At 43.8% G+C, this 14,351-nt stretch overlaps 1 protein-coding gene across 1 annotated transcript in view; it reads left to right on the top strand.

The window, feature by feature from the left end:
* Positions 1 to 5,212: 5,212 nt before the first annotated feature.
* Positions 5,213 to 14,351, top strand: part of LOC309369742 (amine oxidase [copper-containing] 3-like) — a 29,574-nt gene continuing 20,435 nt past the window's right edge. The window contains exon 1 of the mRNA XM_081910957.1: positions 5,213 to 6,815. Within this exon, the coding sequence (XP_081767083.1) occupies positions 5,240 to 6,815 (1,576 nt within the window). The 5' untranslated portion in view covers positions 5,213 to 5,239. The remainder of the gene's footprint in view (positions 6,816 to 14,351) is intronic.

The raw sequence follows: 14,351 nt of genomic DNA on the forward strand, positions 1-14,351 counted from the left end.
GGATAAAGTTGCCAGGTATCAGAGAAGCTGCTCCTACAGATATATGTGGGTCATGCCTCTATACAGCTTAGCAACCCAGCACCTTGAATCAAGTCCAGTGCAGGCCTTTTAGGACAGGTGATACACGATCCCATCTCGCTATCTTCACTAGGGGTGGCTTTCAGATTGTTTTCAAGTGCAGCCCCATGTAAAAGCACATTGCAACAATCCAAACATGGGATCCCAAAGGCCTGGGTAACTGATAGCAGGCTATTCTGATCCAGGAATGGCCACAACTTGCAAACCAGCTGGCGCTGTAAATAGACACCCTTAGCCACTGACGTCACATGAATCTCCAATAACAGCTGTGGCTCAAGGAGTACACCGGCTGAGACCCTACCTGCCTGTGCACTGTCTCGCCAGAGTGGTGCCTGCTCTGGTTATCTCCCTCTTGGACTACTGCAGTGTGCTTTATGTGGGGCTACGTGGAAACTACAACTAATCCAGAATGCGGCAGCTAGATTGGTGACTGGGAGTGGCTGCCGAGACCATATAACACCAGTCCTGAAAGATCTGCGTTGGCTCCTAGTACGTTTCCGAGCACAATTTCTATATGAAAATCCTTTCATTAGCTTGGGTGTGGGGACAAATAAAAGATCCTAGTCCTAAAACCATGTCTTTGATTGGTAATGTGTTTAAGTATTTTTAAGTCCATTTGAGTCCTATAGGACAGTATCTTTCCTGTTCTCCTTCTGAGTGTTTATTGTGATGGCAGACAACCCAAATGCAAACAGCATCTTAGGCCACAATACTGGCCGCACTTACCTGGGAGTAAAGGTAAAGGACCTCTGGGAGTAAGCCCCATTGAACTCGACAAGACTTACTTATGAGTAGGCATGGTTAGGATTGTGTTGTTAGGCCAAGACTTGAAAAGATACAAACCCTCTTAGCATGAAATTTCAAAGCAGATGTGTTAAGTGCTATAGAAAATGTCAACAATGGTCGGGTTTATAAATCATTAAATAATGAAATGCATTAATATTTCAGAGCAAATATATATATATATATATATATATATATATATATATATATATATGTATGTATGTAAAAGTTGCATCTGACATCACATGCACATTACCTTTCAGCTGTATTCAGTATTAATCCCTCCGCCAGCTTAATCACATGCACCACTAATTCAATTAGTATTCATCTGGAAGGAAACATCCTTTGGCATTTGTAGCATTTGAACTTTGAGGGCTACGGGTTTAAAAATAGCTAAGAAGGGGAAAAGCCATTCTGAACAACTTGGGGAACGCCTAATAATATTGCTAATTGAAATTATTATTATTTATTGAGTTTATATATCACCCTATACCTGGAGGTCTCAGGACGGTTCACAGAAATGACCACAACGTACATAATCGGAATAAAAACCACAAACCAATACCCCCCTCGAAAAGAGCTGCATTTTAAAAGGGTATAGGATGTCAATAAAATCAACCAAAGGCCTGGTTAAAAAGGAACGTTTTTGCCTGGTGCCTAAAGGCGCCAGGCGAACTTCCCTGGGGAGAGCATCCCACAGATGGGGAGCCACTGCAGAGAAGGCCCATTCTTGTGTTGCCACCTTCTGCACCTCTCGAGGAGGAGGCACATGAAGGAGGACCTAAGAAGATGATCTCAGGGTCTGGGTAGGTTCATATGGAAAGATGAGGTATTGCGGTCCTGAGCTGTTTAAGGCTTTATAAGTCAAATTCACTCTAGCACTGATCCAGAGATGGTTACAGTGGTACCTCAGTTTTTGAATGCGATCCGATTCAGAAGACTGTTTGAGTTCCAAAACGTTTGAAAACCGAGGCGCAAAGGGCGGTCTGCAAATTCAATAGAGAAAACTGAAAAGAAAAAAAACTCGACAGAAGCTGTTCAACTTCTGAGGCATGTTCGAAAATGGAAGCATTTGAAAACCTAGGTACCACTGCATCACATATAAAAATTTGCTCTGCATGTGTGGTTGAGAGATCAGAGGTGGGTAGTCCTACACTTCTTGCTGCCAAAGTGAATAGCCATACACTGCCAAGATCATTCACTGACAACCTACCTGAAATGCTCCAACGTCTACAGGAGAACAAGGCAGATGGGATTGGCTGCAGTCCTGTAAATTTTGGAATACTCAGTGGAATACAGCATCTTGCGAGAAAGAAACGAAATACAGTGCCAGCCTCTCTATCAATCATGGCGGCCATATGCCTTCCTGTACAGTGCAAACCCTCTTTTTGAAGGGCTCCTTTATCTGAAGGGCTGTCCAGTTCAAATTTGGTTTAAAGATAAGGAATCCCAAGAAGGGAGAACCACAGGGACCTTGAAGTTGCCTTCTCAGTCATTCCCACCATGCTCAGATGTATTGCATTACTATTTATATTATAGCCATTGTTTCTAAATGTGTATCGACACCTTTTTGCTGACACACTCTCCTCTTCTTCTCTATGGTCTTAGCTCCTGTGTTTCACGGGCTCCAGGCTAGGAGAGAACCCTGCCTGAAACCATGGAGAGCAGCTACTAGTCAGGGAAGCTAATATGCAGCTAGGTGGACCAATGGAATGACTCAGTATAGAATCAGCTTCCTGTGTTCCTGTGATCTTCGTAATGTGCCTTTTTAAAAATCCCCTTCCCCCAGAATTTCAGCTGTCTAGTTCAACATACTGATTGACAAAGAGAACCCTAAGCAGCAAAGCACTGATATTTTCCCCAACTTACCATTTGCAGCGAATATGAGGTCCTTGATTGCCATCTGCTGGTAGCAATTTCAAAATTATCTTTCAATCTGAATATGCTGTAAAGGCGTGGGTGGGGAAATAAGTCACACTTTGGAGTCCCTTTTCTCCGATACACTTCACCCCGGAAGTTGCAAGTCTTGTTTACTGGAGCCACTTCGCCCAATAAGTCATGTGTTTCATTTCTTATTAAGTACTACCAGCCTTGATGCTTTTAATAAAACTCCTGTCTCAACTAATAGTGATAGCTAACCTTCCTTTGAAAGAATGATACTTGGTTCCTGTGATCAGAAGGATCCACCCAGGATAGGTGACATGCAATAGCACCAATTAAAAATACAGCACCAATCATTCCTGTGTTTACAGATGGCATTACTAAAACCTAATGAACAGTTCAAATGCAGATGCTATATAGATATGTATCACTATTCATATAAATATCTGGCAAGCCCTGAGGGGCTTACACTCTAAAACAGGGGTGAGCAACTGAATCACAACAGTAGACCGGATCCTTAATTCCCACCCTGTGACAACTTTGACAGGTGGGGAGGGCTGATAGGCAGTTACAGCAGGCCCCTTTGAAGTCCATTTGCAGGTGGTTTGGGTTCACATCACACTTGCGGATCGACATTTTCTCTCTGCAGACAGAGATAAGGTAAAGGTAGGGTAAAGGATCCCTGGACGGTTAAGTCCAGTCAAAGGCAACTATGGGGCTGCGGCGCTCATCTCGCTTTCAGACCGAGGGAGCCGACGTTTGTCCACAGACATTTTTCCAGGTCATGTGGCCAGCATGGCTAAACCGCTACTGGTGCACTGAGGACTGTGACGAGTGCCAGAGCGCAGGGAAACACCATTTACCTTCCTGCCGCAGTGGTACCTATTTATCTACTTGCACTGGCATGCTTTCGAACTGCTAGGTTTGCAGAATCTGGGACAGAGCAATGGGAGCTCACCTCGTTGCAGGGATTTGAACGGCCGACCTTCCGATCAGCAAGCCCAAGAAGCTCAGTGGTTTAGACCACAGAACTATCCACGTCCCTATAGACAGAGATAAAAAGATGTACCTTTAACTCTAATGGATTGCTGCTCTGTCAAGAAGGAAGCACTCAAAATATGGCATAATGTCATGAGAATGGATCTTGTGGGTGCCTCAAAAATTGCTCCAGGATCTCAAAATAGCTCCTCTGGATGGGATGATGGTACTGTGAAAAGAAAATGCAATGTATAAAGGAGGAATAAATGAAAACTTTTCTGAGAGTGCAATTCTAAGAGGGTGAAGGGCTGTGTACTAGATTTATCGACTAAGTCCTTCAGGCTTGCAACAACCAAGGTAGGATGTATGGGGGTCACCATATATTTAAAGCACTCTTATACCACTCTAGCAGCCATAGAGAATCCTGGGAACTGGGCTGTATTGAGGATGCTGACCTCACAGAGCTACAATTCCCAGAACCCTTAACAAACTAATCTTCCCAGGATTACCCATGACAGTTAAAGTGGTTTATAATAGTGGTTTAAATGTACGGTGTGGATCCCACCTCTCTTTCTGTCTTGCTTTGTGGACTTTTTTATTTTTCAACCCCTCCTGAGTAGTCACAGAATCTCAACAACAAAAAATTGTTTTTGAGCTACTTTTAAGGAAAATCGCCAAAAAATCAATATGTCTGGATTTTTTTGACATTGGGAATTCTGCCCAGATGTAGTTTCCGATGGACGAATCCAAGATATATCTGGGAAGACCTGGACATATGGCAGCCTAGAGAATGCTCAGTTGTGGGATATTGAACCCAGTAGCTCCAAGGCCATCACCTTCTTGCCCCACTACTCACACCCACGGAATTTCTAATTTTCAACCCTAGCACTGGCTATCACTGTTGGAAGAACTACCAGTGGTAGTTTTACACCCATAGAACTATTCAAGAACCTAGCAGAGGTGTCTGTGGTAGATGTCCTCCTTCACCGGCAAAGCTCTTTATCTGTGGAGAGGCATCTTCACTCCTCCTGAATGACCTGCAGTCACTGTTCTGGGATTTTGGATTGCAGTGTTTATTTACTTGCAGGTTTTACTGGGTCTTCCACTACATGCTCTTTTCAAAGAGGTTTCCCACATCTTCCTCTGTGAAACATTTTTTTTCTGCCTCTGCAGGGAGATGATTGGGTAAGAGCGGCTTATGTTTTAACTCTTTCTGTTGTCTGTGACTAATTAAATCAGGAGTATTCAGACTTGATGAATGCGATTATCAAGGTATTAAGGTCTTGCTTTCTACTACACAAGACCTTTGAGATCCATGGTATGGGTGGTGCTTGCATGCTTAGAGCAAGATCAGCATTCAGTTCTGAAACTCCCTTGCATAACAAGTTCCTTCCCTGAGTTTCTTTCAACTTTGGTTTTGCCCTCATGTGGAATTCTGCTATTTCAGTTTGCTATTTCAATCTACATTCGACAGGCTGCTTTGTGAAATCCCAGGAACCTGCTTACAGCGTTGCCGGACATGAACTTGAAATTGGCTTATCTTCTTCTAGCTCTATGCACAGCCATCATATTCATCTTGGTCTGGGCTTTCCAAAACAGAGGAGGGAAGCCAATGCTTTGTGACAGCCATCTTCAAGAGATGGGATGGGAAGAAAGAGGCCATGGAATCTACAGCCAGGTATTTGCTGATTTAACTCCAGAAGAGATCATGGAAGTGAAGATCTACCTGCAGTACAACCTGGGGGTGCCATTGGTAGAACCTCCTCAAGCCAAGCCATCGGACAACTGCATTTTTTCTATCACCCTTCAGCTTCCTCCCAAAGCCGAAGTGCTCCAATTCCTGGACCACCAAGGGAGCAGGCCTGCACGGCAAGCTCTGGCTGTACTCCATTTTGGGAACCAGCAGGACCCAAATGTCACAGAGTTTGTGGTCGGTCCTCTTCCAAAACCAATGTACCACCAAGATGTCACAGTGCAGAAGTATGGAGGGAAGTTGCCTTACTACAGAAGGTTTTTTTTGGAGAATGAGCTGAGAGAGATCCATACTTTCTTGAAGAATAGAGAATACCCCAAGGCTCCAAGCTTTATGCAGAAAGTGATTTATTACAATGGAAGCAATTTCGGATACTCCTACGGAATACCACCTGGACTAAAATCAGGAGACCGGAAAATCTGGGTTGCTCATTTCCAGAATGTGCCTGGTAGTTATCTGCATCCAGTAGGATTTGAAGTCCATGTGGATATTTGCAGCCTAGATGTTTCTCATTGGAAGGTGCTAAAAGTCTTCTATAATGGACAGTACTTTGAGGACATGGAAGATATTGAGAGACAGTTCATTACGGGACATGTTAAAGTAGCCAAGGTAAAAAAGGCTCCTTCTGATGGAGGATATTCCTCATTGAAGCAGAGGGTTCCACACCAGAGACTAGGCCCCTTGCAGTATGAACCTCGTGGCCCCCGCTACCGCATCTGGAATAACCAAGTTTTCTTCATGTCCTGGAGTTTTGCCTTTGGCATAGATTCTAACAGGGGGCCACAGGTCTTTGACGTAAGGTTTAAGGGTGAGAGGATAGTCTATGAGTTAAGCTTGCAAGATGCATCTGCCCTCTATGGCTCCAACAATCCAGCACCCATGCAAACCAGATACATGGATGTTAGCTTTGGCATTGGTGCACGTGTCTCTACACTCACCCAAGGTGTGGATTGTCCTTACCTGGCTACCTATTTGGACAGGAACTTTTTTCTTGATTCCTCATTGCCTGTCACTCGCAAAGGTTCTATCTGCATCTTTGAGCAGAATGCTGAGGTCCCTGTGCGACGCCATTATGACAACTCAGAAGGTGTATTTTATGGAGGGTTGGTTGATTCCGTTCTGGTCTTTAGGTCCATAACTGCAGTAAATAATTATGATTACGTTTGGGATTTTATTTTTCACCAAAATGGAGCTATCGGTGTCAGGGTCCATGCAAGTGGATACATTCAATCTGCTTTTTACTTTGGCGATGCCTTGGAATTTGGAAACAGGGTACAAGAGAGGACCCACGGAGCGATTCACACTCACAACATTAATTTCAAGGTGGATATGGACATTGGTGGTAAGTGGATGTCTCTTCTGTGAATTTTCTGTGCTCGCTTACTAAGGGCTAATCGCTGCTTTTTACACAGGTTCTGGTGTTATTTTGCACCCCAGGGACCCCTGTTTCTGTGATTATTTCATGAGATTTCATGGAGCCTTTTGTTAAATTCGCCTTTAAGTACTTGACAAAAGGCTGCCTTTTATTTTAGCTTTAAGAGAGCTAGAGGTGGCATGATTCTGTATCTGTAGCTCTTACATGTTCTCCTTGTTACAGTTTTCATGAATGGTTTCTTCATTTCCATGCCTCTCTGTCTATGAAAAGCACCAGAAAACACACATAAACAATCACTCAAGGCTCAGTGATGGACAGTTTGTAAAAAAATGTGAGATGTCCCTCCTCTCCAACACCTGAAAGTCAATACCACAGACATAGAGTTTGGGCTGTCCTGTGGCTAAGACCAGCTTGCAGCTTGCACCCTAATGTTGCAGAAACCTGCCAGCTTTCACTGTGCAACCCCACATCCCACAATAGTTCCTGACATTTCTCTTGGCATCCATACTGGAACTCATCATTAATATTTATCCAGGTAACCAAGTAGCATAAGGGAGCTGAACGTATAGATTATGTATATATACCAGGGACAATGTAGCTGATTGTCTTTTCTGCATGTAAACTCATTGGGCTCCTCTTTGGGCTGCTCCAGATGACCTGTTTATTGAACGCTCATCCTAATTTACCTGCATAAAGCTTAGCTGGAGGTTAGATTATAGCTGGTCTTCATTGAGCATTATTTTCATTTGTTTGCTGGGCATATATACAGCAACAAAAGTCCATCCTGAAATAATAATAATAATAATAATAATAATAATAATAATAATAATAATAATAATAATAATTTATTTATACCCCACCTATCTGGCTGGGTTTCCCCACCTACTCTGGGCGGCTTCCAACAGGATATTAAAAACACAGTAAAAGATCAAACATTAAAAACTTCCCTAAATAGGGCCGCCTTCAGATGTCTTCTAAAAGTCTAATAGTTGTTTATTTCTTTGACGTCTGGTGGGAGGGCATTCCACAGGTGGGCACTACTACCGAGAAGGCCCTCTGCCTGGTTCTCTGTAACTTTGCTTTTCACAGTGAGGGAAGCGCCAGAAGGCCCTCAGCACTGGACCTCAGTGTCTGGGCTGAATGATGGGGGTGGAGACGTTCCTTCAGGTGTACTGGACCAAGGACGTTTAGGGCTTTAAAGGTCAGCACCAACACTTTGAATTGTGCCCGGAAACATACTGGGAACCAATGTAGGTCTTTCAGGACCTGTGTTATGTGGTCTCAGTGGCCACTCCCAGTCATCAGTCTTAGCTGCAGCATTTTGGATTAATTGTAGTTTCTGGGTCACCTTCAAAGGTAGAGCACATTGTAGCAGTGGCGAAGCTGCATGCTCCACTACTGGGGGTGGAGAGCAGGCAGGGGCGTGGCTGGCGCCCCCAGGGGGGCATGACGCACATACCAGAGTGTGGTATGCTGCTGGCAGGTGGTTGGCGTGCCACCCGCAGGGGCGTGCCACACGTTCTGGGGGTTTGACTCCCTGCCTGTGGGGGCGTGGCACCCGGCGTGCATAGGAGATCCGTGGAGCATGTCGGGGGGGCACTGCAATGGCTCCCTACCGGAATAGTGGTGCCAGGGGCAGTCTGCTCCCTTCACACTCCCATTCCTCTACCAGTGCATGGGAGATAACCAGAGCATGCACCACTCTGGTGAGACAGTCCATGGGCAGGTAGGGTCTCAGCCTGTGTACCAGATGGAGCTGATAAACAGCTGCCCTGGACACAGAATTGACCTGCCCTCCATGGACATCTGTGAGTCCAAAATGAATCCCAGGCTGCGCACCTGGTCCTTCAGAGGCACAGTTACCCTATTCAGGATCAGGGAGTCCTCCACACCAGCCCGCCCCCTGTTCACCAAGAACAGTACTTCTGTCTTTTCAGGATTCAACCCTACCTGTGGGTTCCTTGTGCAACTTCCCTTTACCCATTCATTCATCCCACACAATCCAATGCATTTCCTAACCACAAAATCTCATCTAAAAAAATTTAAAATTTGAGTGGGTTTGTTGCACCAGCTACCTTTGATCCACTTTAACTGTACAAACCTGAAGTTCCAGTATGTGCTTGAATCTTTCATACTGGCAGTCTGGAGGCACCCTTTGAGGAACACTGAATCAAGGCATCATACGCTAAAATTAAATCCATGTGTGTTGCATCTTTAGCAGGTTTCAGGGGCAAGCAAACCTGATTTTTAGGCAGTACTGCAGCACTCCCAATGCTGTTTTGTTCCCATGAAAATCACCCCTGCTCAGAAATTCACCGGGGGGTGGGGAAGATCCCATTGGTGCCAAGGATTTCCATCCCACCTGGGTAATTTCATGCAGGATAGGATGTCAGCTTAGCAGAATTAAACATACCGGTAGCTTACCTGTGGGCTGCAGTCCTAATACTAACTGGGCCCTCCCACTTGGTATTAGTTCATTTAAAAAAAACACAACAACCCTGTACATAATGCTGCGTATTATGAATTTTGTGCCATGTGTAGTTAGGCTGTAAGTGGCAATGGCTAAGAAAGAGAAAAATCCATCTTTGCAGTTCTCCTTGGTTGTCAGGTCAGTGTGGTGTAGTGGTTAAGAGCGGTGGACTCGTAATCTGGTGAACCGGGTTCAATTCCCTCTCCTCCACATGCAGTTGCTGGGTCTCTCAGCCTCACTCACCTCACAGAGTGTTTGTTGTGGGGGAGGAAGGGAAAGGAGAATGTTAGCCACTTTGAGACTCCTTCGGGTAGTGATAAAGCGGGATATCAAATCCAAACTCCTCCTCCTCTTCTTCTCCTTCTCCTTTAGCCCCCTTTCTCTAGCATCCAAAGTTTCCCATCTCACCCTCTCTGCTGCAGTGCCAGACATCTCCTCCAAAAAGCTTCTGCTGGAGGGACTTCCGGAGGCGGCGCAAAACGGCAATGGCGGTCCTCTTTACTCAGTGAAGAGGGGCTCCGCGAAAAAGGGTCTTCCGCTACGGCGAAGCGGAGACCCATCCAGATAAACCGCAGGCAGAGCGAGCCTGTGGCCGTGGGACTCGGCGGGTGCCAGAAGCCCCCCCAGAAGCGAGGAAGGGACCTCGTAAGAGGCTCCGGATCGTGAACGGGGGAGCGGCGCTGTGAGTTCATCGCTCTTTTCGCGGAAGTGAAGCCGCGCTGCTGTTGCTGATGAGCGCCGACCTTTCTTCTTGAAAAACATCGAGATTGGCTGCAATTTACCCGTGAGTAAGGGGTACCAAAGAACTGATTAAGGATTAACTTAAATTTGTCTATTTTGGCTGAAAACGGGAGGCGAGTAACAGGAAGTCCGCCTTCCGGTCCTGCTAATCGGAGCAAAGCAAAGAACCCGATGCGGGCTGAAGCGTTAAAAAGAGACTTTGAAAGAAGCAAGAAGGGGCATTAATAGACTGTGTGTTTCTAGAAATCGAAAAAGGGTGAAGAAATAAATGTTTTAGTTCAGTGTGCTAGAGAATCTTCCTCCTATTGTGAAGAGACGTGGAATTGAAGGGGATAACCGAGTTATTGGACTGCCAGTGTTGCAAATGAGTACTGTCAGGCTGCTGAAACTTTTCTCTTAACATAAACTGTTGCATTGATGGATACACTATCGCTTTAATACTGTCATCGAAACCTCTCTGTTACCTTGTGGCACTAATTTGAAACAGAACTCTCTGAAATCCTCCTTTCTGAACTTGGGGATTTCAGTTGAAATAGGAGCTTTGACGGTGGAAAAGAAACTTTCTTTCCTTTGAAAACCCCCCCTAGTGGATTTGCGGAGGCATAGTGGCCTGGGAACTGTATCTTATTGGGATTTTTTGTGGTTTAATTGTTTATACTCTGGACTTGCCTTTCTCATGGATTGAAAGACTATTTGACCTTGAACAGCAGCTGGGGAATGAGTGGCCCAGCGAAAACAAGAGCAGCTAAAGCTAAGGAAGCTTTAGCTGAGGAAGCTAAAGAAAAGAAAAAAGACAAGAGAGCTGGGCAGCTGGTCCAAACAACCTTGATTCATCATCGTAGATCCTCGGTGCCAACTGTGTTGACGGCGCAGGAGGAGGAAGTTGAAACGCCTGCTACAGAAGAAATGGCAGCTGGAGGAACTGATCCAGTCTTGAAACAAATTTTGGAACAATTGGCACTTTTGAATAAGAAGGTGGACGATCAGTCATCTAAAATTGATAGAGCTACATCTACTATCAGCAAGTTAACAGATCAGGTTTCGCAGCACACTCAGGCTATTGAGAAACTGCAAGGAGCTACGGCGGAGAACTACAAATTAGCTGCGGAAGCCAATCAAAAAGCTGAGCAAGCGTGCAAGAAGGTGGAAGAGATCAAAGGGGAAGTAAGACCTCTGAGAAGACAGGTAGGAGAACAGCAAGCCTACCTGTCAATGGTGGAACTGAAAAGTAAGGAATGTAATCTTAGGCTGAGGGCTGTCCCAGAGTTGGAACAGGGCAACCTAGAGAAATTCTTGACGGAGCTGTTTTCTAAATTTTGGGGGGTTGAAGAAGATAAAGATTTCAAGATTGTGACGGCCTTCAGACTGGGAAGATCGGTTAAAAAAGATAAGTCCAGAGACTGTTTGGTTTGTTTGAGAACAAGAGAGGAAAGAGACAAGATATTAGGCCAACACTTTAAAAAATCCCTGGAAGTCGAAGGTAAAAGGGCAGAAATTTATAGAGACATTCCTAAATATTTGCTGGACCTTAGAGCCACATATACAGACTTGGCCAAATTGTTAAGATACAACGCAATCCCTTACAGGTGGGAATTTCCTCAAGGTCTGTCATTTACCTATAAAGGAAAGAAGGTAAGAATCAAAACGCCAGAAGACCACCAGAAGTTCCTACACGACAACGAGGAGGACCTCCAAAAGAGAGCCGTAGATTCTTGGCCTCCACCACCGGGATTACCACCAGGATCCATACCATCTGGAGGCGGCCCGGCACCACAGCTTCCGGAAAAGGACGACAAATTAGATACCCAACTGTGATACCCAAGAAGTAGACCGGGATGTCTCTACAGCTTCTTAGTTGGAATATAAATGGCGGGAATTCTCCAGAAAAACGCAGAAAAGTATTTCATATTTTGAAAAAAGAACAATTGGACATTATTTGCCTGCAAGAAACACATGTGACAAGACTCCATAGAAAAGTGCTAATCAATAAAAGGTTAGGCCAAGAATTTATTTCATCGGATAAAGTTAAGAAAAGAGGAGTGGTGATTTATGCAAAGGAGAACTTGTCCCCAAAATTTGTATTTAAAGACGAACAGGGCAGAATTTTGGCAATTGAAATCCAGACACAAGGAGAAAAGTTTTTAATTCTGGGAATTTACGCCCCAAATGATGGAAAATCGGAATTTTTTAAGAAGCTGCACGAGATTATGCTGGACTATTTGGACTATAACAACATTATCATGTTGGGAGATATGAACGGTGTCGCCTCAGTGAATATGGATAAGTCACAAAGTGCTAATATAACGAAAGATGGCAGACTTCCAAAAACCTTTTTTGAAATGACTGACAATTTGGATTTGATTGACATATGGAGGATCAAGAACCCTCTAGGGAAAGAAGGAACTTTCTTTTCTGAGGCCCATATGACATGGACGCGAATCGACCAAATATGGATAACTAGAGGGCTGGCACCTAAGACCAGAAAAGTGGAAATCTGCCCAAAAACCTGCTCCGACCACAACGCCTTGAGAATGGAATTGAGACTAAATACAACCGGATCGTTCAGATGGAGAATGAATGACGCCTTGTTAAGAGATCAGGAGATTGTTAAGAAGGCCCAAAAAGTTTTAAAGGACTATTTCGAAATAAACTTAAAGACAAATGTGGAGAAAAGAATAATCTGGGACGCAAGCAAAGCAGTGATAAGAGGGTTTCTAATACAACAGAACACGATTAAAAAAAGACTCTGGAATGAAAAGAAGGAGAAGATCTTGGAGAAAATAAGAGAAGGAGAGAGAAAACTGAGATCCAGGCCTAAATCAAAGGAAGTATTGAGAGAAGTGAAGTTTTTCCAGGCACAATATTCGAAACTGATAAATCAAGAGGTGGAATGGAAAATTAAACAAATGAAACAAAGATCCTTTGAATCTGCAAACAAATGTGGAAAATTGTTAGCCTGGCAGCTGAAAAAGAGACAAAAACTTAACACAGTTACAAATCTAGAGATTGAAGGGAGAATGGTTCAGAAACCCGATGAAATTAGAAGGTCCTTCCAGAAATATTTCAAAGAACTCTATTCTCAAAGGCCACAAAAAAGCTCAGAGGTGGACCAATTTGTTATAACTAATGGATTACAAAAAATACCCCAGGAAATGAGAGCAACCCTGAACTGTAATATTACAACCCAAGAAATTGAATGCGCCATTCAGAACCTCCAACTGGGCAAATCTCCGGGACCTGATGGGCTTACTTCCAAATATTATAAGGTATTGAAGGACTCATTGACACAACCATTGCTGGAAGTTTGCAACCAGATTATGGAGGGGAGGAAGGCACCGGAAACGTGGAAAGAAGCCTTCATCACGTTGATCCCAAAACTAGAATCTGAAAAAACTCAACTTAAAAACTACCGTCCTATCTCACTCCTAAATGTGGATTATAAAATTTTTGCAGACATTTTGGCAAGTAGGTTTAAGAAAGTCTTAAATGAAGTGATTCATAAGGACCAAGCAGGCTTTCTCCCTGGTAGGCATTTATTTGACAACACAAGAAACATGATTGACATTTTGGAGTTTTTACAGATTAATTCAAACACAAGAGCGGTGTTGATTTTTATTGATGCGGAGAAGGCCTTTGACAACATTTCTTGGCTGTTTATGAAGAAAAATTTGGAAAGGATGGGAGTAGGGCGGGGGTTTGAAAATGGAATAGAAGCAATTTATTCAGAACAAAAGGCCAAATTGATAGTAAACAACGTGGTGACAGAGGAGTTTAAAATTGAAAAAGGGACACGACAGGGGTGCCCTCTATCTCCTCTGTTGTTTATTTCAGTCCTGGAGGTGCTACTGAACATGATTAGAAATGACCGGTTGACACAGGGAATTGTGGTCGGAGAGAAACAATATAAACTGAAAGCTTTCGCAGATGACTTGGTATTAACATTACAGGAGCCAGCCTCTAGTACTAAAAGAGCGTTAGAATTAATTTCTGATTTTGGTCGGGTGGCGGGATTCAAGCTGAATAAACAAAAAACTAAAGTTTTAGCAAAAAACTTAACAACTACTGAAATAGAGGAGTTCAGAAAAGAAACAGAACTAAATGTGGTTAAAAAAGTAAAGTACCTAGGGGTGCACTTGACCTCCAAAAATTTGAATTTATTTAAGGATAACTATGAGAAATGTTGGTCAGAGATAAAAAGAGATCTGGAAACATGGTCAAGATTAAAACTTTCCTTGTTGGGCAGAATAGCTGCTATAAAGATGAATGTATTGCCGAAAATGCTATTTTTGTTT

This window comes from Podarcis melisellensis (genome assembly GCF_964234715.1).
Source record: "Podarcis melisellensis genome assembly, chromosome: 5".
In the NCBI taxonomy this organism is placed as follows: Eukaryota; Metazoa; Chordata; class Lepidosauria; order Squamata; family Lacertidae; genus Podarcis; species Podarcis melisellensis.